The sequence below is a fragment of the Gymnogyps californianus genome, chromosome 18, assembly GCF_018139145.2.
Source record: "Gymnogyps californianus isolate 813 chromosome 18, ASM1813914v2, whole genome shotgun sequence".
Classification (NCBI taxonomy): domain Eukaryota; kingdom Metazoa; phylum Chordata; class Aves; order Accipitriformes; family Cathartidae; genus Gymnogyps; species Gymnogyps californianus.
In genome coordinates this window covers 12,495,584-12,519,264 of record NC_059488.1, presented here as the reverse complement: position 1 = coordinate 12,519,264, position 23,681 = coordinate 12,495,584, and the positions used below count along the sequence as shown (strand labels likewise).

Sequence of the window (23,681 nt, the reverse complement as noted above, 5' to 3'; positions counted from 1 at the left end):
CCTGCTCTGGCCTCTGCTGCGAGGGATGCTGTGGCCGGGCAGCCGCAGGGAGCGGGCACTGCCAGAGTGCCGGCGCTGCTTCGCCGAGTCCTCCCATCTCCTCGGCGGGGAGCAGCGGCTGGATGGGGAGGATGCCGCGCTGGGCAAGGCTGCTCTCCCTGTAATTGCCCTGGAATCTCTGGGGATTCTCCCACATAAAATTAATGCAGGCGCCATCAGGGCTAATTTATTCCACACCCACAAAACCATGCTGGGGAACTGGCCCGGGCATGGGTAGCGAGGCCGAGGCAGCACGACTCTAAGGACCAAGCCAGCAGGAGCTGCATACCCCCAGAGCACCGCCTGCTCCCTCCGGCTCGGGGCACCCACCCAGGAGTTCAGGGACCCCACAAAGGGCACGCGTGCCCCCGCAGCCCCCAGCGCAGGACACGACGGAAAGCTGCCGCTGAAATACAAACTTTGCCTCCTCCGTGCAGCGTTCTCTCACGGCAGCTCCTGCCAGGGCTGTGACAGCCAGGAGCAACCTGGGTGCAGTGGCTGCAGTGGGGGATCCCCCCAGCAGTGGGATTCCGCCTGTTCCTCCATTAACAAAGTAGCTGTCGGATGTAACGCTTTCTGCTCCCATCAGCTGAATCACTTGTTTGTTGCAGCTCCAACCACCAAGCCTGGCAGGTTCAAACCAACGATACCAAGTAGAGATAGTATCGCTGCAACATTTCACATGCCATTTATTCCCTCAAATAGTTTTACTCCATTTGCACTTTTGCAACATTTCATAAATTGCTCTTAACAATAACTTGTGCTTTGTACTACAAGTACTCCCATCACCGTGTCTCATCTGTAAAAAAACAGTGTTGCTTTTCTTTTAACACACACACAAACCAAAAGGCACACGCAGGACACGTAGTATCTGCTGCGAGCACCAGCGCTCATGCAAATGCTGCAATAAGCACAAACAGCACATGGCTACAACACTGTTACTGTCACCCGTTCACGACTTTCACGAGAAAATGTGTGGACAGCTTCCTTGGGGCTTGGGAAAAGGTTGGTAAAGGAAGGAATGAAGTAAATAATTTCTCATATCTGTGTGTAAATAAATAAAAGTGAGAAAGTATCCAGATACTGCAAAGCTTCAGCATGTTTGACTGACAAGAAAAGGAGTCCTTAGAAGAGCAGCATCGCCCCTGGGGCAAAGCGATGCCCAGCACACGGGAGCTCTTCCTCCCTAGACCTCAGGGAGAAACAGGCTATGAAAATCCAGGCGGCTGGGGCTGTCAGAACTGCCTCCCCCAGCCCTGGGCGGGCAGAGGCACTGGCACTGCAGCAAGGCTTCCCAGCCAGCTCTTGGCACCGGTGGGTGACCGCACCAGAGCCCACGCTTGTCGGCTGCGCACCTCCAACCGCAGGGCAGACCCTCGCTGAGCCGGAGCCTGCGGGCACGGGGCAGGAGCCGCCCGACGCCGGGCAGCACAACGTGAGCCTCCAGCAGACACACACACCTGCCCGCAGCGATGGCAGAGCGGGTGCTGCCACCCATGCCCCCACCCTCTCCTTTCCGCAAGGGGAGAGCTGGAAAGGGGCACCGTGGCAGCGGCAGAGCTTAGAGCCACCGCCTCGCCGCATGGGGCCGGGGCAGTGTCAGCCGGACGGGCTGCACAGGATGTCGAACGCCAGCTCCACAGGCGCACGCAGGGCCACTCCACTCCTCTTATGGTAGCGTGCGCTGGGGACGTCTAACAGCAGCCACCGCCGAGCCCCAGCAGTGCGAGACGGTACCGGGTTCCCTGCTGCCCGCCACAGCAGGGTCTGCACGCTCACCTGCAGGGCTGACAGCAATGCTGGAGCCTCTGCACTTCTCCCTTCCGAGGTGCAACCACAAATTCTACTGGCAGGATAGCTTGGGGGGCTTTCTCTGTATGGCTTCAGTCCCCTAAATTTCCCTGAGCCTTCCTTAGTTACCTCTGTCACTGTTACAAAGTGGAGATGCTGAGTCTGTATGTTTGCATGTAATAAAAACCAGACTGACATGTAATAAAATTAGTATCAATAGAATCACTTCAGAAAGACGTTTTCTCTTAAGATTTCAAGAGAGCGGCACACGATACGCAAAACTCGTTCACTGGGACTGAGGGCAGACTGGCTTTGCGCTGACCTCTGCAGAGAGGCAGGTCTTGCTCACTGTTCCTTTCCTTCTCTCTCTTCCCTCTTCCTTTCTCACTCTGGACTCTAATTATTAATGACCAGAAGGTGACTGGAAAGCACTCGAAATACAATATTTGCATATCCTCAGTGCAGTCACAGGCACAGAGAAGCCGAACGGCTTGCAGAGGACCACAGAGCCACCAGCAGAGTGAGGAGCACATGCTTGGCTTTGTCAAAATGCTTAATGAAGGAAAGGGATTTCTAAAGCCTCACTGCTGGTACTTACGTTCATATAGGGCCCCACCACACTTTCCTCATCAACTCTAGTGTGAGTGGGAGCTGACCCATAGGGTCACGCTCCACATGTGAAACTTCTCTTGTCATCAGATGAAGTCCATGCCAAGATCCAACTGTGAAGACAACTCACCTCATTAAACTGCGACTTCTATTTAGGGTGAGTTTTGCCTATGAAGAGCCCCATCCCCAAAAACTTCAGCGAGCGGCTCCACCAAGCTCTCTCTAGACACTTGCTGTCAGGTAAGTAAACTGACCTTGCATGACACTGCAAGCCACTGCACGCCAGGGCAATCGGCTTCAATGGCATTACTCATGGGAGCCCTGGGAGCGGGGATTTGCCGGCTCGGGGCCCCGCTGGGGCCCATGAACTGGCAGCGTCAGCCCCTCTGCGCAGGGAGTGTTCCCGGCGCTGGTGACTGCTGCAGGAGGAATGTGCTGCCAACCTCCGCGAGCACTCACAGCCCGCTGCGCGCACCGGTAATCTGAAGACAGCTCTCTAAAATTATAACAGATAGGTACTGACTCAAGCCTGCATGTACATACAAACCTTCACGGAGTGGATATTCAGTCTGCAAACCACGGTTATTAATAGTGGGGCGAGGCGGGGGGAGGAGGAGGGAGGATCAGCTCTTTCTCTCCTGAAAAGTCAGAAACGCCAACCTCCCGATGCCCACGCAGACCCACCTGGATGGGTAACCTGCATGACCCCATCCCACACACGCAGGGAACCCCAGCTCACCCCCCGCACGCCAGCTCCCGCTCACCCACCACAGCCAGGAAAAGCCAGCCCGTGGCTTTTGACCCGTGTGAGCTCACGAGCAGCGCCAGCACAGCTCCAATATCCTGAACACATCATTCGACTGGTAGGGAGGACGGACCAGGTAACCTAGACCCCCAGCTGCTGGAAGAAGTAGCCGAGGTGGAAACGGGGCTGTGTACCCGGCCAGCTCCAGCCTGTGCGGCCGTGGTGGGACCCTGGGAGCTGGGTCAACCCTCGCTCCCCCCTGCTCCCCTCTTCCCACAGCTCCCCGCAGCGCCTGGTACCTCTCCTGTGGGTCCTGACCATCTGAAAAGCTCACGACGAGGCTCAGGAGCTGGGCAGGTTGGCCTGCTCCCGGCCAAGATCTACCACAGAACCGAGGGCACAGCAGCACTAAGTAAATAGCTGAGGCGCTGCTGCACTAGAGACGGCTTTGCACAGACCATCAACTACAAAGTGTTGCAGAAGGTGTACAAGGTGTAGCAGAAGATACTGAGTATTTATGAATAGCGCTGGGGCTACCAGACTGTCATGTACAGCTGGACCTTACTGTACCAAAGCTTCCCCCTAACCGAAGGTGGCTCGCCTCCTCTGCGGTCATTTCAGTGTTTTGTTTCGCATTTTTTGTCTTAGTTTCACGATTTCCTACAGAGCTTTATTGTGATTTGCTAATAAACCTCCTTGTACGATACAGAATTAAATACTTGTCTCAGTTCACACGCATTATCAAAAGAAAACTCAGCAAGCACACCCACCCCCCCACCCCGCCCCAGAAACTGGATTAAAGTTGTGATATAAGAGAAAAAATTAGAAACCAGAGAAGCTGCTTCCATTGGGAAGCTGCAGGAATAGCTCTATCAGGTGATAGAAAAATGCTAGCTGTAGGCAAGCTGATTATGTCAAAGGATAGGATCCCACAGGTTAAAAACAACTGTTCTGTGGAGTGGATGTTAATGAGAACTGTAACCTTTCTCACTAATGAGTTTTGGCAGGTATCATGCTGCAGCCCAAGGGTCCAGTCCCGCGGAGCTCCCAGTGACCCCAGCTCCAGCTGTGGCAGGCAGCGGTGCCCAGCGCTCTGCTGAGCCCCACTGCCGGAGAGCAAATGCTGTCCCCAGTCACACCGTCCACGTCCACATTCTGTAAGAAATGTGCTTTCTCACTAATTAATACACGAGGAACGCACCAGTGCCCAATTTGTAAGGAGAAACTACTGTAAGAAGCAATGTTGTTTCTATCAGTCTGAGAGAACGACGAGTAACCACTGGCTGTAATTAGAAATGCTTTAAAACAGTATTAATAATTTCTTCTGCAAATTCAAGTTTGCTTGCTTCCTATCATAATAATAACCTATAATAAAAGTAACAACTGCAAAAAAATATTATTGATGTAGACTATTATTCTTTTTTTTTTTTTGGTTTTGTAATCAGCAGATGGTGATTCAGGTTACACGAAGGAACAAACACACGAAAGTAAACTTCCTAACAGCTACCAGGAGGATTTGGTCCTCAGCATGTGCACATAAATTCCATTAGCTCTTACTGGGAGAGTGCACATGCACTCTTGTACATTATAAATAATACACTGATTGCAGTAAAATCAAGAGCCAAATTCTAGCCTTTGATGAGCGAGGATGGCTCTCATTGAAGTCAATAGGAATTGCATGTTCACAAGTTCATGTCAACATTTGCAAAGGAAAATTTTGTGCATATTAAAAAATATATTATGTTTTGGAAGCAAAGCAAATGACCTCCATGACAAGCGTTCTCTGCAAACGTACTGGCTTGTTACAGGAGCATCAGAGTATAAACCCTTATAAAGTTCCTAAGAAATAAGTTATTCCTTGTTTATGCTGATATTAAGGGCATTTAATCAATTTGTGCCATAGCAGTTCTGCTGTATCTATAAAGAAGATCACTATAAAATTTCAAAACCAACAAAATAACAAACTGGAATTAATCATATTAACGATCCCTTTACTGTAATACAATCTCACAAATGTCTACTTGTTCAGTTGCCCACGGGCAAATAGTTTTTGAAAGGTGAGTAAAATACCCCAGTTCTGTGTGAGCATCGCGATGAGAAGCACGCAGGTGGGTTTAGCGGGGCTGCGAGATTTCCATCTCAGTCTGGAAAGGTTGGTGTAACAGATCCCGGGTTCCTCTGGTAATACTGGTCTGAATGTTTTATCTTCTCGAGACAGTGGATACTTAATGTTGCATACCAGATACTTCATTTTAAGGGTTTTGCTTCTACACAATCTGCATTAAAATTGCATAATACGCCACACATGGTACTTTCTACTTACAAGGTATATTTAGCATCCAATAAGGGGCAACGGCAACACATATATTCTGTGTACGTGTTGGTGATATAAAAGGAGAAAATATTTGTTACCAGTAATCTGTTCGGGAACAACCAGAGCCTCTTTTGCAAAATGGCTGTTTGGAGAACAGCCTGTTGAGGTCCCGGGAACAGGAGTCCCCGTCCACTCCTCACACCGCTCTCACAGCAATAGCCGGCCCTTACCTTTCACAGCGCCCGCTGATGCCAGGGGCTGGCTCTGCTCTCGGTGACTGCGCTAGTCACAGCGATTGGACAAGTTTGTCAAGGTATGTTCAAAGCAATTGCAGACATACCAAAAAGTAAAACAAAAGTACGACAATGCTTCATTTGAGGAATATCAGTCGAGCCAAAGCAAGTCCAGGAACTTAAAGTAAATGTAAGGTTAGTATTTAAAAAAAAAAAAAAAAAAGTCAAAGATCTGCCTCAATTTTATGTTGAATTTAAAGAGGCATCTAGAAACAGTGAATAATTTGCCTGAACAAAGCATGCAAGATTTAGATCTATATTAGTGTGCATGTTATATACACCAAAGAGCATTACATTTAAAACCAAAAGTCAGCTCATTTTACCTTACAAGTATTGTCATTTTTTTCTCTCTTATGGTCTCTGTTCTCGAACTCAGAAGTCTAGCTTTACTCTCAACATTTATTTTAAATTAGATATGAAGTTGTTCACGTATTTTTTTTTACTTAGTTACTAATGGAGAAAAGTGGTGTCTCCTTCCCTAAAAGTTCCCACTGCTGCAAAATAATCTTATCTCCCTGTTACATTTTTAAAAATATCTTAACTCAGAAAACACCTCTGCTTTCTAAAAATAAATTCTAGTACTTTTTTATCAAACAAAAATCAGTTTTAATTCATAGCTTTAGATATAGCATACCACAATTACATGGTCCGCAAGGTGGATATTCGATAATCATTCCCTGCCCACTTGATGTACTTATTCCAATTCACTTAAAGAAAGGAAATTTCTGTTCTTAATTGCACCCGTCTAAACCCAAAGTAACTCCTCTAATTTCATTATTTAGCTGTTAGAGACTCAGCTGTCAAGGTTCACGTCACACTGTTACTTATAACTAACCTTATTCTTTGTTTCAGAACAAATGTGGAGTTTTTGTATTTTGTAACGAACAAGAAACTGTCATTTCATTATGAGTCAATCTTTGCCTCGCGAGTAACGCAATCATCCCCGAGTCATGCCAAAAAAACCTTTCTACCACACTAAACCATCCAAGAGCAATACCCGGTTTGTTTACCTTTACTGGAGATTACTGTACAATTCACTTCACAGTTTTATTTATTTACTTGCTTCCTTTCTTACCTCACTTGAGCAGTAACATGACATATCATGCAGGCAAAAAAATGTAGGCAAAGAGAAGCATTTATCCCTGTTTTTTTCTGCAAGTATGTTGTTTGACCTAGTACACCCTTCATAGAGGATACTGTAACGGTCTTTTTCCATCTCGCTGGGGTATAAAATTCACAGCCTTTTTGTGAATCTGCACTTTATGCAACTCGCGACATGGTCCAAGCCAGCCCAAGCAGCAGAAAATCCCTTTCTGGTATTATCACGAAATACTGCTGTTATATTTACACACCACATTCTTCCAAAACTGCCACACGAACTGACCAGCGCGAGGAGTACTGTGCAAACCAAACAGACAGAAAACGTACTTGCCTGCTCTCAGCCTAGCAATGATAACGCAGTATTTCACTAATCCCTCTCTTTCCCCCCAAATTACCCCACTGAGCACGTCAGCAGACGTCCGTGGGCTTCTCTGTGTACGCGTGCCGGGGTGGGGGGCGTACGGGCGTGCGTCTGTGCGCCCAAACGCACCCCCCCCTCGCTCCCCAGCGCAGGGCAGCCAGCGCGGGGGCTTGCAGCGTGTATTTCATTACACCCAGGGAGGGCCCCGTCCGCTTTCTCGTGCACTGAAACCTCCCGCTGACTTGCACAGCGAGTATGCAGGGAACTCAAGCTCTCCTCTAATAATTTACTGTATCTGCTGTACTCTTCGTTCCAGGAGAAGGAGATATGAAATAAAATGAAATCAATTCCTGTTACAACAAGAAGTAGCAGATTTAGTATAAATTCGAATTTTGTCTGGAATGAAGAATAAAAATCACAGCTGCATTGTGAAAAGCATACTCCTTTTGCTCCTGAATCTTGCTTCCCAACCATCTGACTAAATTAAGCAGCCTCTAGCTGTTACTAAATATGCGCCCACCTTTCAAGCTCACCGGAGCAGTAAGCACTTTAAGACGTACCATGCTTTATAGGTTGCTCCACAACGGAGGCAAGCAACAGGGGTATATATTTACAATTGAAACACACTAATAACATAATTAGTCTAAGAAGAGACATTATAATCCAGCTATTTTATCATGATGTATTATTGATAGTTGGAAAGGTGTGACGTATGCCTTTGAACTAGTTCAAAAGTTTAGGCCAAAAAATAATAGACGTGATTTCTAAACAGAATACAAAATGTTCCCGTTTGTTACATATTCCAGTGAAGAAATTTTTGCAGTGTATTTCATATTTATTGGTTATTTTCTCTCAGGTTAGTAGTTAAGCATTATAAATTATCTTCTCACTAATCTAATTGCATATTGCCTACATTGCAAAAAGATCCTCCCTATCATTTTCTACCACGGGTTAGTGCAAATTACGTATTACCGTTGCAATTATTCTGTCCAATAAGGTTACCACGATTGTAGCAGAAAACCAAAATGTCTCCCCAAATTCTTAAAACACGTTCCATTCCAGATCCCCGCTAGCATCTACTCAGCCTAACCCCGAACCAGCTCCAGGCCTGTGGCTGGCCCTGCCGGGCCGGTGCCGTTCCAACGCCCGTGCCGTTATCTGCCCCGCAGCCTCCCTACGTGCTGCAGAGATGAATTCCTGCTGACACGGGGGGGACCTGCGGGGGCTCTGCCCGATCGCGGCTACTCTGCTGACGTCATCGGCAGAAATAACAGCTACATTTCCTCAACGCTCCCGCTTTTGGAATTGTTTCGAGGTGCTACGAAAGCCTGATCGCACAGAGAATTTTTAATCGGGCTGATGTGTCTGATAGTGCAGGGCTGGTTGGGTTTTCAGCAAAAATGCCAGAGTATTTCAGCGACTTTTAAAAGCATTTTTAGTGGATGACATAACTTTAATCATTACTCCATGTCCTGGGCATGTGCTTAGGCTACTCCTCATCTCTAAGCTTCAATCAGTTTTTATGCTATTTCCTAATGACACACGCACAAGGACCAGTGCCAGTCTGACACGAGAGGCAAACGAAACGGAGGGGGACACCACTGCTCTACGCAATTTTGCCGAGTTCGCATGATGAACGATTGCACTGAAGGGCGTAACGACACGTCTGGTGCTCCTCAGTTTAAAAAAAAAAAGGCAAAACTGAAAACAAATAAAATCTTCCTGTTAGCAAATAGTTATTACCCATTCTGCATGTAGCAGAATCTGGGAGCTCAAGTCACCTCTCGTACCACAGCTCCTGCCTACATTCCACAGCCTGCGCTCACGACAGACAGGCGCTTGCTCCCTCTGGAAGAAAAATAACGTTCACAAAAATAAGAGACATTTACTAATAGGAAGCTTTTGTCTGATTTCTAATATAAAACGCAACTGAACTGGGAAACATCAGCCTCAGTATTATACTCATGTGAAAGAATTTCCAAAATGCGGAGAGGGTAACATTTCCCTACAGCAACGAGGCTTCGCAGCATTTTCTTTCCTTCCTGCGAGGTACATGCTGCTCCGTGCTGACTGCACATAAAAAATAAGCCCAAGTCACTGACAAGAAAGGACTCAAAGACGAAGAACAGTATAAAGACATACCAGAAATATACGGTAAGTCTTTTTTAGTAGCATCCAATAACGATGCTAAAACAATGCCTGACATATCTTGAAGAATCTAACAAAAATCTAAATATTTCTCTTTCCCACCCTAAGCAAAACTCAGAATGCATTAGTGAAAAATTATGAAATAGCAACTGTGATTGTTTGCTATCCTATCCCTCGAATAAACGACCTCTCTTACAGCCTTTATTTCCAAAGCTAGAATAGGAATATGGATCTTTCTAGAAATTAGAAATTTCTCACATATGAAATATGTAACTTGAAACAGTTATTTTTCACAGCATATCCTTTTTTAATATCGGCAATAACTAGGGCAAATCGTTACGTAACACTGAGTAGTGAGATAAAAACAAACCAGAAAAGCACAGTCACAAAAAAATGAAAAGATACAAATGGGAAAGAAATGTAATATTTGTAATTATTAATGTTTTATAGCAGGAAGCACTGTTATGAGTGGTACAATAAATAAATTCATTTAAGCAAAGAACCGGAATGTAACTACCGCAACCCCCCTATTTTTGATAAACGTTCATTCTGAAGGTTTCAGTTTGTCAGAAAGAAAACTTCTTTTAAAGAAAAAAAGTATAAGTGTAAGGCTCCAAATGCGCAACAATCCTGCAATTTGGCAAAGCTCTCATTAAAATCAAAGAGATTCTGTTTGACTTGGGCTTGCGAGAGTCCGCCTCCCTCGTGCCATTGTACTACTATGGTTTTCTTCCCCTTAAAAACCTTGCAATCAAATGTACCTGTGACCCTCAAAATCTTAAATTTTAGCAAAATGAGTACTTTGCATTAGATCAAAAGATCAGGATGTACTCGTACAAAAATCTGTTGAATCTCTTGTATAAAAAGAGTCTAAAATACATGCATAGCTTGTCCCACTGGTCCCACTGACGTACCGATGATATTTTTGTGCTAAAGCACACTTATCAGGCACCTCTGACTACTTCAAACTGTGCTTGGCCCACTAATCCATCTCCCCCAGGATTTATTCTAACGTTCCAAGCATAGGGGTAGCTTCAAACAGCCAACATTTTTATTTAAAAAAAAAAAAAAAAAAAGATAGAAAAATGTTTTCACCCTTCCCCCTAATGTGAAATGCCCTCATCCAAGGATGGGCAGTAATCATTCCTGACCCAGTGAAAGGTTTAAGGTCTGATATCTGACCCATCAGAAGCTTGCTTTCATTAGAAAGACGAGACACCAGTTTTCCAAAGATATACACACAGCGCTTGATTATAGTCCTGGGAGTTCTGGAGAAATCTGACCTTTAAATTACATTACTACGTACAGAAAAATCTATTTAAAGCAAATTTCAGTAACTAAGATATTTAAGTAATCTTTATTCTCCCTCTCATTTTTTTTTTTTTCCCAGAGATCTGTAAATAGGACTCAGGATAACAAAAAGCATCTGATTTTACTGATACCGGTCTTGCTCTGTACTGACAGCGTTCCATCTCACTACTCCAAAGCAGGCTTACTTAGCATATAGGCATTTCACATCCCGGTATGTTACAGCACAGGATGATGGCTGTACCAGCACGCTGGAGATGACTTGCACAACTTGCTCCTGGCTTCACTCCTCCCTCCACACTCTTACTGATAAAACTGATCATCTGCATCGCACAGCCCGTGAGAACTGCTTGCATGTATGAATAGCTATTTTTTATCCTTTAGCTATCATAAAAGAACATTTCTCCGAGTCTAAAAGGCAGCAGACAGGGAAAGCACACAAACAATGCCAGCGTAGTTTCACAGGTTTGCTCTTTGGGGCTAATAAAATTTCAGAGAAAACAAATTTTGATTTACCGTGTCTCCCCTCCCCTTTCCATGAGCTGCTGCTGCTGTCAGTCCTTAGGGGCACACACAGCAGGTTACCATGTAATGTCACACTAGGTGCTGGGATTCAACAAAGGCTAACATGTTGATATCTTTTTATTGCTCGTCAGCCTGGTTACCCCATTTCCCCCCTATACAATTGGACACCTTTGATAACACGGGAAGTTCTGAAGCGGTGACATTTCTATTTTCAGTCAGAAAAGTATTTTTGCTTTTACAAAGCCATAGTCTATGATCTTGCTTTTTAAGTCGCGAAGTGTGATCCTTTATTCTACAGAAACTAGAGATGGGACTTAGAGGGTACATTTGTTCGTAATTAATGTAAATATTTACGTTGCCAAATAATGCTTTTTCAGGTAGCCTAAAGACTATTCTAAATTCTTTCCTAATTAACAAAAATATCTAAGGTGGTACTACCTACAGAGGCAGAAGTTTCACTGATCTACAACTACAGCTACCACGGGGCGTTTTATTTTGCATGGAGGTAAAAGACAAAGTCCGCGGATACGCTCCCTACACAGGGGTACAAGAAAACACAGATACTGCTGAAGCCCCGGCCCCAGCGAGGGCAGGATCGCGGCAGCCCGGCGGAGGCAAGCTCCGGGTTATTTTCATGTGAAGCGCCCGGGCCCGTGGAAGACTCTCTGGTAGCATGCTGGTGAGGGCTGCAGTATGAAATAACACGTTTTGTTGTAATTCCTAAACAGGGGGACATTTATCTGGGCCATTTATACAAGAGTTATAACCCTAACAATATTTATACTCAGCATGTCATGTTAGCATTTACTACCAGTTTCCATGGAGATGGATTTTCATGCTGTAGCTATGAAATGCACATTGTTGCCACTAAGCCACTTCAGGCCTTTCTGGAAGCCTGCTGAATGCCTGACAAAAGTTGATGCAAACCAATAGTTGTTGTTCTTTGTTTGTTGCCAGACTTCTAGCAGAGCCATATTATGTCCTAGTGATTGAAGTGCCCATGTTCGCCCCCCTCCCGGCACAAAAAGGATCCTCAATTTCGGTGACAAGCATGAAGTGGGCTTCTGCAGGGGAGGACAAACACGGCGCGGGGCAGGGGCTCTGTCTCCGCGCAGGGACGCGGCGCGGCGGGGGGCCGCCTCCCGACAAAGCCTGACATTTGGGGATAAAGCCTAAATAAAATAAAGCGCGGGCAGCGCCCGGGCCGGGAGGGACGGAGCCAGCGCCGGGCTCCTCCTGCCGCGGCCGGCCGCGGAGGCACGGCCGGCGCCAGTCCCCGCGGCTGGGCCCCGCGGGCATCGCCGCGGCCGCCCGCGCACCCTCCGCGCCCGACGGCGGCTCGGCGGGGCGGCGGCGGCCCCGCGCCCGGGCTCGCTCGGCCGGGCCGGCCCGCGGCAGCGCACCGACGGCCCCGCCGAGCCCCGCTCGGGCGCCGCGGCCCCGGCCCCGCCGCCGGGCAGCCGGCCCCGGCCGCCCCCGCTCCGCGGGCGGCTCAGCGCCCAGGCGCGGCCGGGGCTGGCCGGCGGGCCGCTCGCCGGGGCTGCCGGCGCGGCTCCAGGGCTGCGGGCGGCGGCGGGCCGGGGCTCGCCCCGGGCAGAAGGGCCCCCGCGGGCCGGCTCCGAGCGCGGCGCTGCCTGCGCTGCCCGGGCGGCGACAGCCGCGGCGGGCCGGCCCGGGCCGAGCGGGGCCGGGCCGAGCCGGGCCGGGCCGCCCCGCCGCCGCCGCCGCCCCCCTCCGACGGCGCCGCGGGGTCCCAGCCCGCGGCGGGTCCGAGCGGTGCGGAGCCCCGGGGGCGGGGGGGGGGGGGGCAGCTCCCTGCCTGGGACGGGAGCCGTGGCGCAGAGTTTCTCCCGTCCCGCCCGCTGCCGCCCGTCTCCAGCCCGCCGCGCCGCCCGGCGCCGGGGTCCCCGCTCGCCGGGGCCGCCACCCGCGCCGCCGCGGGTCCCGGCGCGGCGTCTCCCCGCTCCGCCAGGCTCTGGGCGGCGGCCCGCTCGGAAACAGGCTGCGGGCCCGCAGCGCGCCGCCGGGCCGGGCCGGGCCGGGCCGGGCCGGCAGCGCTCCCCCGCCGGCGGCGGCACCGCGCCGGGCCCCGCCGCGCTCTTACTGTTGGTAGTCCTGCTTGCAGTAGAGCTTTCGGTCCCGGAAGTAGCAGCTGGTGGTGAGGGCTTGCTGACACGCCGCGCACTGCAGGCACTCCTCGTGCCAGGAGGACTCGTTCACCCGCATCAGAAACCGGTCCGAGATGGGCCGCTGGCAGCCCTCGCAGACGGCCTGGTGCTGGCAGTCCGACCCTGCGAACGGCAGACAGCGGCGTGAAGCGCCTGCCCCGGCCCCGTTCCCCCGACCCGACCCCGACCCCGGCCCCGGCCCCGCTTCCCCCGGCCCCCGGGGGCAGCCGGCGGGCAGCGCAGCCCGGCCGGCCCCGCGGCTCGGCGACATCGAGCTTGACGGCCGCCGCCAAAGCCCGCGCCCCGCAAACGTCGGTGAGAAAGTTCCGCGCCCGCCGGCAGCCCGGGGCGAGGCGGCCGCCGCCCGCAGCAGCCCGGGCCGGGCCCCGCCGGAGCGCAGCCCCGAGCACCGAGCGGAGCGCGGGGGTCGCCTTTGGCGCAGCCGAGAAGCGAGCGGCAACTCACCCAGCAGCACTCCTAACGTGGCCGGACCCGAGCGCAGAGGGTGGTCTTCCATTTTAATACCGTCCAGCATCTTTGAGCAGTCCGACTGGCCCCGCGTAAAGCACCTTTCCAAGGACTCGGGACCTGTTGCGATATCCATGGGGCGGGCGGCGGCGCGGCCCGGCGCTCCGGGGCGGCGGGGGAGAGGCGCTGCCGGGCGGCGGGGCCGGCTCAGCCCCGCGTCTGGCCGAGCTCGGGGACACTCTGCGGCCGGGAGGAGGGAGTCGCTTTTATTTTTATCTGGGAGACATGAGGAGCGTTTCCTGCCTGGACTTCCAGAGACGGGGGGCAGAGGAAAGAGCCGGCGCCGCTGCCCATGGGGGCAGCCCGCGCTACACGGGCGCGCACATGCCGCGCACACGGCGCAGGGCAGCCCGCGGTGTCACCTGCTCGCCGGCAGCGCCGGAGCCCCACGCCCTCCGCGGAGGGCCCTCCCGGGGCCGGGCCGGGCCGGGCGGAGCGGCGCGGCGGGGCCGGGCGGGGCGGCGGGGCTTCCCCGGCGCTCCGCAGCCCATGTGCCATGCGGCGTCCCGAGGAGCCGCGCCGTTTAGAGCAGGGGCCGCGGCGGAGGAACACACCCCCCGGCGCCTCACCCCTCCTCAAACTTGCTGACATTTGAACTCCATTGGTGCGCGCCGTATCGCTGCGCCGTGGTGATCCGTCTCCTCGACGTCAAATAGTGCCCTGGCCCCGCCGGGCCCCCGCGGCCCCCGAAGCGCGGCGGCGCCCGGGGCGCGGGGCGGGCGGGCTCCGCGCACCCCGGGGCAGCCGGCGCGGCCGAGCGGCAAAGCGAGCGCGGGCAGCGCGGGCCGGGGGCGCGCCCCCGCGGGCCGGGGCCGGGGGCCGGCGGGGGGGGGGGGGGGGAGAACGAGCGAGCGAGCGAGCGCGGCCGCCGAGGATCGCGGTGGAGCGGGGCCCCGGCCGCTCCGCTCCCCGCTCCGCTCCCGGCCCGACGGCGGCTCCCGGCTCCTGCCCTGCCCGGGGTAGGTAGCAGCGCGCGTCCCGGGCCGGGCCGCGGGCAGGTGGCGGCGGGACCGTCCCTCGGGGCAGCCGACGCCGGCGGGGACCCGCGCGGGTCTTGTCCCGCGGGCGGCGGCGCGACCGGCGCCGGCGGGGACGCGGGACGGGGCGCGGGGGTCGCACCGCGCCCGCCCTTCGCTGCCGGGCGGCTCCGCACCGGCGCGGCGGGGGTTGCCCGCGGGAGGGCCCGGCCGCGGGGGCGGCGGGCGCGGCCCCGGGGGAGCGTCCGGCGGACCCGCGCCCTCGCTCCCTCCCTCCCTCCCGCCCGGGCCGGGCCGAGCCGAGCAGCGGCCCGAGGGCTGCGGGACCCCGCGGCGGCGGCGGCCCGGGAGCGATCGGCGGCGGGCCCGCTCCCGCTCCCGGCACAGCGCTGACCGCGAGTGCGGCGGAGCTGCGCTTGATCGCGAAGGCGTTTGAACGCGTCGAGGCTCCGTTTGTGTGTGCAGCGCGCGCGTGTGCGTGTGTGTGCACACAGTGTGCGCGTGCAGAGGCAGCCGTGTTCGAACGCGCCCCGCTCTTGTGCTCCGTCGCAGGGAACACAACAAACAAGAAAAGCCATACCCACCGCTCTCCCCGTGCTGGAGGGAGAGCGCCTGAAATCCCGCGGCTCGGGCTTTCCTTTCGTTTTTGTTTTTTTGCCGATACCGTTAAAAATCTAAATCTGAGGAAATAAAAATCCGGAAGGGATTCCGTGCGGAGTTTCTTAATGTGACCCATGATATGCTGTGACCCTGCCGAAGGAAGGGAGTTTATTTTGTAATGCTCCCAAAATATTGATATTTAATAAGCAGGACAAGTGTTAACTTGAATTACTTAATGCTTCTTTTTCTGGGTCTTAAGATAAAGCCGCCTTTTTATGCCGTTTTCGTAGAGAAACATCGCTGAAAGAAATTCGTGATTATGTTTTAGTTAAATATTTTGGAAAGGGTTTTCAGTAATAGAGCTTGTTTGGGTTTTGTTCTGGACAGTACAAATCTGAAAACCTTTGTAGCTAATGCTGAAAAAATAATATCTGATTATTTAATTCTGAGATCAAGATAAAAGCTGCTTAGATTTCAGAGTTCAACCAGTGGAGAAAAAGCTTCTCGTTTACATTAATTTTTTATGTTCCCTTCCTATTTTCGCGTAAGGATTCAGTGTTCTCCATCACACAGGGCTTCCGTCAAATTATCTGCTACAATTGCGAGGAAAATTAGAGCCCCTTTTTCCGTAGCAGTTTTCGTAACTTCTCATTAAAAAAGAAGAAAAAAAGAAGGGAGGGGGAAAAAAAAAAAGCAACGCGGTGCGGCGGGACAGTTGAGAGCGGAGCGGGAACCCTCCCAAACTCGCACCCGCAGCAATAATTCAATCTTTGTTCGTGGGCTTTTACTCACAAATATCACACCAAAGATTTGTTGCTTCTTGCCATGTGTGTGTACGAACACTGCACCGGATAATTACTATCCCTGCCTCTTACCCCGAGAACAATTCGATGAGGTGTTATAGTCGGTTTATGTAGCGCTTTTAACGAAAAACAAAATACAATTAAAACACCCACGCGCAAAACCATCACAGAAATAAAACCAAGCCCAGACTAACGCAACCCCACCTCCCCGTGGCTTGGGTCTAATTCTCTATTTATTTGCAAGGCAAATCTTTTTGTTTTGAGGTGTTTTGTTTTAATTTTGAGACTCGAGCAAGCAATGCAGCCAGTCACAATTCTGCATTTCCTAAACAGGGCAGGGAAGAACGAAGCACCGGAATAAACAACAGCGGGCTGAGCCCGCCCGAGGAGCCTCCGCGGCCGCTGCCGCTGGGCTCTGTGCTCGCACAAACCCTCCCGCGGCGGGCGGCGGTGCCGCTCCGTCGGGACGAGGCGCCCCGGTCCCTTTTCCTCGTCCGTCCGTCTGTCCGTCCTGCCCGGTGCACACGCACGCGTGTGCCGGCCGCTCCGGGGAGCGTTGCGGGGGGCTCGGGCGCGCGGCGACCCCCCCCCCCCCTCCTCCGTGGGTCTGCAGACGTGTGCGTGGCAGAACCGCCTCGCTCGCTGTTCGCGCCTCTGCCTGCTCGGGACAGCGAGGGGCTCCGGGCTGCTCGACAGCGAGAATAAAGGAACTCCCCGCGTTCTCTGCGTAAGCATGCCGTCCCCCGTCGGGGTGCATCCTGGCCGCCGGCATCCGTGTGCAGCCCCGTCGCTGCCCGCGCCTGTGCATTCCCGGCCGCCTGCGTGCGTGTGCAGCCCCGCCGGGCGCAGCGCGGGCTCCCCGCGGTACCGACGGGCGGCGGGCGCGTCCCCGCGGGGCGCCGAGGGTGCTGCCCTGGGCGTCGTGCCCGCACCCCGCGGGGTACCGGGGTGCTCCGCAGACTGCGGTGTTTGCTGCGCCGGTGCGGGGCGTGCGGTCCCGCCGGTGCGGGGCGTGCGGCCCCGCGGGGTGCGCTGCCGGATCCGCGGGTGCGGGGGTGCACCCCGGCGGGGGGAGACGGGGACGGCGCAGCGCGCACGGCCCGGCCCGGTTCGGCTGGGCCCGGCCCCGCTGACCCTGGGCGGCCCGGCGGGGCTGGGTCGGTCCCGGCCCGGCTGCCCGGTGCGGCGGGGCCTCGGGCGCAGCCTGCCCCCTGCCGGCGCGCGGTGGCACGGCCGGGGCTCCCGCGGGCGCGGCGGGGCCGGGCCGGGAGCGGGGCCGGGAGCGGAGCCGGGGTCAGCCGGGGCGAGCAGCGCCCGCGGGGCCGGGCGGCCCGGGGCCGGCGCCGCGGCTCGGGGCAGGCGGGAGCGGGGCCGGCCGTCCCGGGTGCTGCCCCGCGGGGAACCGGCGGCGCTGCCCGCCCCTAGACGGGGCGGACCGGCCTCCCGCCTCGCCGTGCGCGGCCGCCGGCCCCCGGCTCCGGTCTGCGGCGCCCCGGCGGCGGGGCGCGGGGGGAGCTCGGCGGGGCAGCCACGGGGGCACCGGCTCACTTTGTCCTGTTTTTCTCCACCCACAGCTGGACTCTGCGCCTCGCTGCCCCGCGGAGCCCCGGCCTTCCCCGCCCGCCAGCGGCCGACACCGAAGCATCCCTGCCCGGGAACCCGCCCGCGGCGGGCGGCGCTCGGGGAGCGCGGGGGCACCGGCCCGGCTGCACGGCGGACAGGGGCCGAGCTTGTCGCGGTTGCAGCCACCGGGACGGAGACCGGCGGGCGCCCCTCGGGCGGCCTCGCTGCCGGCGACCCGCGGAGCTCTCCCCCCCCGCCCCCCGCGTACCGGGCGCTCCCCAGAACGGCTCTGCAGCCAACGGCTCCCACCGAGCCCCCGGCGGCTGCGCCCGCCGCGCCGTGCCTCCCCGCCGACGGCCCTCCGCCCCGGGCCGCCGTGCGGGACACTCGCACCGCCCGGCCCCGCCGGCCCGGGAGCCTCGGCGGAGCGGCCGCCGGCCCGGGAAGAGCCGCCGCCGGGCGCGCTCGGCGATGACTGATTCAGCCCGCTCTCCCTCCCTCGGAAGGATAAATGTAAGCGAGCTGCAAAGTGTAGTTACTAATAACAATAACAATAAATTATCGGGCTGTTGCTCAGTAGCGCAAACAAACGCTTGCCGTGAACCACGCGGAGCCTCCCCGCGCCTCGCAGCCGCCCCCCCCGGGCACCGGCCTGTCCGCCGGACCGGGGAAGGGTCCCTGCTCGCCCGGCAGCCTCACGGAGCAGGTGACCGGGCCGCGCCGGGGTCGGACCGGCGCAGGGGCCGGGCCGAGGCCGCCGAGGTGTCCGGCTGGGCGCGGCCGGCGGGTGGGCCGGGGCCGGCGGGGTCTCCGCTCCGGGCCCGCGGCGCTCGGTGCCGGCGCGGCCCTTCAAAGGGTCCGACCCCCGCCCGGGGAGCCGGGGAACCCCCGCGCCGTCCCGGGGGGGCGGGTGGGGAGGGAGCGGGCCGGCAGACCGCGGTCGGAGGCCGCGCCGCGTGGAAGGCGGCGAACACCGAGCCGGTATTTTAATTAAGCAGGGTCTCTTTGATATAGGCAGCCTGATGCTATCTCTGCGCGCTGTTCCCTTCACGGCAGCTTTTGGGTAGGAAAATTGCTGAGAAAGCTGGATCACACGGAGTGCCGGAGCCGCTCCGAGCAGCGCCAGAAAGCCCCGGGGAAGGCGGCGGGTGCGTGTGTGAGTGCGCGGCGCGCTGGGAGTTCCAGCTCTGCTGTGGTGCGGTGCGCGCTGGGTGCATTTTCGGGGGGCCTGGAGGAACTAGAGTCAATTTACCATGATTAAAGGCACAAGCAAGGAGGCGCCACACATTTGCATGCGCCTTCATCTTTCTTAAGTGGATTTTTGAGGGCAGCGCGGCAGACAGACTTGGGCTCCGCGTCCCCCTCCGCCGGCGGAGCGCCTCGCCGTGCGGCCTCGGGGACTGGAGCTCTCGGACCCCTCGCCCGCCCGAGGGCCGAGGGAGCCGCGGGACGGGCCCGGCACCAGGGCCCCGTCGGGGCCGCTCCGCCGCCCGGTCCCTCCCGCGGCGACAGGCGCGGCTCCGCGCTGTCCTCCCTCTCGCCGCGGGCCAGCGGCTCGCCCGGCGCCGGGCACGACGCGCAAGGGCCGCGCCCGCGGAGAGGGCTGCGCTGGCGGCGCGCACCGGGCGCCCCGTCTCCCGCTCCCCCGGCCCCGCGCCCGGGCACGGCCCGTGTTACCTCGCCCGGGCCAAGAGCAGGCGCGGCTGCCCCCCGGCCCGGCCCCCTGCCCGGAGCCGCATGGCCCGGCCCGGCCCGGCCCGGCCCGGCAGCAGCCGCGCTGCGCAGCGGCCATCGCGCCCGGCCCCGCGGCCCCGGGCGGGCGGCTGAGGCCCAGGGGCAGCAGAGGCGGACGCCGGGGTCGGGTCTGCCGGCTCCGGGTCCAGTTCGGACCAAACCGAAGCGCTCCCGCTCCCGACCGGCTCGCCTCCCCCGCCAACCCGGCTCGCCCTCCCCGGGGCTTCCTGCGCGCCAGGCGCGGGCCGGGACCCGACGGGGCGGCCGGGGCAGGCCGAGCCCCCGGGCTGGCAGCGGCGTGGCGCGCACATGTGTCCCCGCGGCGGCCGGTGCCAGGTGCAGGGCTGGGGGCAGAGTTTACCGCCAGGCTCTGACGGCTCCGCGGGTTTCCCAGCCCGGGGGGCTGGGGAGGGGGGTGTCTTTTCCCAGTTCAGGGCAAATACCTTCGTTTCACTGGGAAATTTAACCTCTCCTTGGAGTTGGATCCATTATACGGGTTTAATATCCGCTCTTTTACAGCTCAGTGTTGTAAAGGCAGCAGCCAGGTCTGTGAACTCTGACATGTGCACCCGCCGGCGGGGGGGGGACGGGGGGACCGGGACCTGCCGGCGCGGGGCGCGCCTGCGAGCGCAGCCTTTCATCTGCGGGGCCGCCGCACCGGCCCCGCCGGCCGGCAGCGGGAGGGGGCGGCGGCGGCAGCGCTCCCCACCCGCGCTGCCCGGCCGGGCCCGAAGCGTCTGCGCTCCCGCCCGGTCCCTCGGGGGGCCCCCGCCGCGACCCCGGTGCTCCGCAGCGCCCGGGGGTGCTGTCGGGGCCCCGCCGCTGCCGGGGAGCGGGCTGGACCGGCGCGGCGGAGGCCGTGGCCGCGTCGGTGGCCTCCCCCGCGCCGCGACACTGCAGGTGCCCCGGGGGCGCGGGCGGAGGCCGGGAGCCCCAGCGAGCCGGGCCGGGCGCTGCCTGTCCCGAGGGCTGTCACTGCCGGCGGGACGCGCTCCCGCAGAGACCCGCTCCGGAGAGCCGCCTCTCCCGCACAGGCGTGAGCGGGGCGGTGCGTCGGAGGGACGGGAAGGGACGAGGCGACCCCGAACCTTCCGCTTTTTCTCCCGAGAATTGGCAGGTGCGTGGGGCGGCCCGGGCGGGGGCACCGGGCCAGCGCTGACCGCGGGGCCGGGCCCTCGGTAGCCGGGCAGGAGGAGCCGGCGGTGGCGGCCCGGCCCGGCCCCACGGGCACGGCGAGCGCTCGGCGCCGGCACCGCCGCCGGGAACCCTCCGCCGGTGCGGACGGCCGCGCCAGGCTGCCCGGCAGGATCCCGGCACCCGCGGGTCCCGCCGCCCCCCCAGCAGCAGCCCCGGCTCCCGGTGCGGGCGGGCTGCCCGTGCCGAGCGGCGCTGGGGCCCGTCGGGCCGGGGCGGCGGCGGCGGGAGCGCCTGTGCGGCTGCCGAGGGCGGCGGGGCCGCTCGCCAGGCGGGGAGCGGGTTCCCGTCGGAGGGGGCCTGCTCCTCGGAGAGGAGGGAGCCGGCCGCTCCTCTGCTTTTCCGACGCGCTGCGGGATCGTTTCTATACGTTTAGTCCAGGAAACTAAATAAAACTCGATTTTCAGGAACAAAAAAATCCCAAAATTCCGACAACGAGAAATCGTTTCCTCCTGGGGCTGGGCAGCCTCTCGGTTACGACTAACGTTTTTCCCCCGCCGTGCCGACGGGAGTGCGGACCGCTACGACTAACGTTCCCCCCCCGGCGGAGCACGGGCGAGAGGGCGCCGGGCCCCATCGGAACCGGCTCCATCGGCCGCCCGCCGTTCCGCGCATCCCGCGCTCCCAGGGCCGCCTCGTCCCTCGGCGCAGGGTCCGCTGCGCGCAGGGAGCCCCGCCGGTGCCCGCGGCCCGCTCCGCGCTCAGCTCTCCGCCGGGAGGACGGGGACAGCGCGGCGGCCGGGTCCCGACCCGCCGAGCCCGCCGCCGCGGGACGCTTCTCCCCTCCCAGACCGTCCCCGACCGCCCAGAGCCCCGCGTGGGGCCGGTGCGGCTGCGTGGGTCAGACAGGGCCGCATCCCGGCCCGTGGAAAGCAGCCGGCCCTGCCCCGGGGCCGCGCAGATCAGCGGTCCGCCGGCGCGCCCTTTGCGCGCCCGCGCAGCGCCGCGCCACCCGCGGGCAGGCTTCGGCCGGGAGCCTCCACCGGGGCAGCGTCCTCCGGATCGGCGCTGTCCCCGGCTCCCCCGTCCTGCCCCGCCGTCCCGGGGAGACCGGGCCGGTCCCTTCGGCCCCCCCCGGGCATCCCCTCCCGCGGGAGCCCGGGCCCCGGCCGGTCCCGTCCTGGCAGGAGGCCAGGGCGCAGCGGGGGCGAGCGCCCACTCCCGAGGGCTCCGGCGGGCGGGGGGACGCCGGCGCGGAGCCCTCTCCCCGGACAGGGCTGCCCTGAAGCCCCCGGAGCCCCGGGCCCAGCGGGCCGCCAGTAGCCGGAGCCCGTCCCCGGCGCAGTGCCGGGATGGACCGAGCCCCGCTCCCCCCGGCGCGGCTGCTCTGCCCGGTGCTTCTTGAAGGGAGAAATGAAAAACAAAGAGTTTGGAGAGCGAGAGAGGAGAGGGCTTTGCCTGCAAGACGGTATCGCTTTTTACGTAAAGATATTCATGGTTAGCAGAAAATGCAGTCGGTAGGTAATTGTGTTACACTATCTGATTGGGCTTTGCTGCTGCGGCTCTCCTGAACTGCCTTTGTAAACAGAAAACGATCACGTAAAATGGGGAAATATCAGAAGCCGTGCAAATAAATAGTGCTGCTAACCTCGCCGGTCTGAGCACTCCCTTGAAGAGCGGAGCGGAGAGCTCCTTTCTGGTTTGTATTAGTGATTATTGCACTGTCATTAAGGAATGCAGGGGTGGAAATACTTGCTTCGGGACTCTAAGCACACGCGGTACAACAAGAGGGAAGCAGAACGCTGAAGCGTGCGTGCCGCACAGAAAGCGGAATAACGCTCAACAAACCCTGGGAATATCCCAAGGCAGGAGAGCCGGGGCGGGGAGGACCCGGCGCTCCCTGCTCCGCCGAGAGCCCCCCGCCCTGCGGAGCTGCTCCTGCCTCTCGCCGCTTCGGAGCTTCAGATCCATCTTGCGTACAGGCTTCTGCTTCCCAGCTCCCTAACACACATGCCTGGCAGCTTGTCATGCAGGGTGGCTGCGTGATGTAATTCCCCAGCATGACATGTTCTCACCTGATGCCAACTGATCACTCTGAAGATGCGCACGAAGCTGCAGGCTCTTCTGGCAGCTTTTCCTTGTCCTCTCTCTTTCTCTTGCACGTCTGCGTTTTTATCTTTCGTGCTGGGTGCTGGCAAGGCGAGACCGGGAGCGGCCCGTGGAGGACTCTCAGACAGGAGGGCTCCGATCGCCCAGCACCGGCTCTGCGCTTTGCTGGCACCGGCTGCCCTGGCCGTGCTCCCCGCCGCTGCCCGCAGTCCCGTCCCGTTCTGGGACACCGGCAGGCACGGAAGAACACGGTTATTTTTTCTCCCTTTGTCAATAAGCACAAAGCTTACTATTTCTAGTTATCTCGGAACGCAAGTTTATATGAAGTCAGCTGTGGTATCGGACTGAAGAGGAATCCCTTCTAAAGGTGTGTTCCTACAAGAAATCCTCCGATCCCGGGGCTCAAAGGTTATCACGAACAATAAACACTTTCACCCTCAGCCTCATTTAGACAATGACAGATGAGCCAATGGGACACTCCTCCCCGCGCTACAGATTTGCTCCTCTAATTATTTTAGCATTTTTATTTTTGGTCAGAATGAGGGATCCGCATCATTTTCGCTGGAGCTGCGAATTTTGCCTCTCTTGCACGTTTTGGTGTCTTGAAGCTCCACATGTGGAAAACGGGGGGGGACAGTCAGAGGGCAATGGAGCTGGTTCGCCTGCTTCTAGCCCAAGCCTCGGTTTTGCTCTTCCCGTAGAGATTCCCTGGGTATTTCTGAAGTTCAGTATTCGCAAAACACACGGGGAAAGGTGTTCCCCAAGAGCAGTCAGGTTATCCGATAAACGTGCACGGAACAGTCACATTTACCGCAGACTTGGAGCACCCTT

General features: G+C 57.9%; 1 protein-coding gene across 3 annotated transcripts in view; it reads right to left on the bottom strand.

Moving 5' to 3' along the window:
• The window catches only part of LMX1B (LIM homeobox transcription factor 1 beta), a 103,892-nt gene extending 89,886 nt beyond the window's left edge, over nucleotides 1-14,006 (bottom strand). For all 3 annotated transcript variants that reach the window (XM_050908096.1, XM_050908097.1, XM_050908098.1), the window contains exons 1-2: nucleotides 13,868-14,006; nucleotides 13,339-13,525 (exon numbers count right to left, since the gene is read on the bottom strand). In XM_050908096.1, coding sequence (XP_050764053.1) covers nucleotides 13,339-13,525; nucleotides 13,868-14,006 — 326 coding nt within the window. The remainder of the gene's footprint in view (nucleotides 1-13,338; nucleotides 13,526-13,867) is intronic.
• Between the last annotated feature and the right edge of the window lie 9,675 nt (nucleotides 14,007-23,681).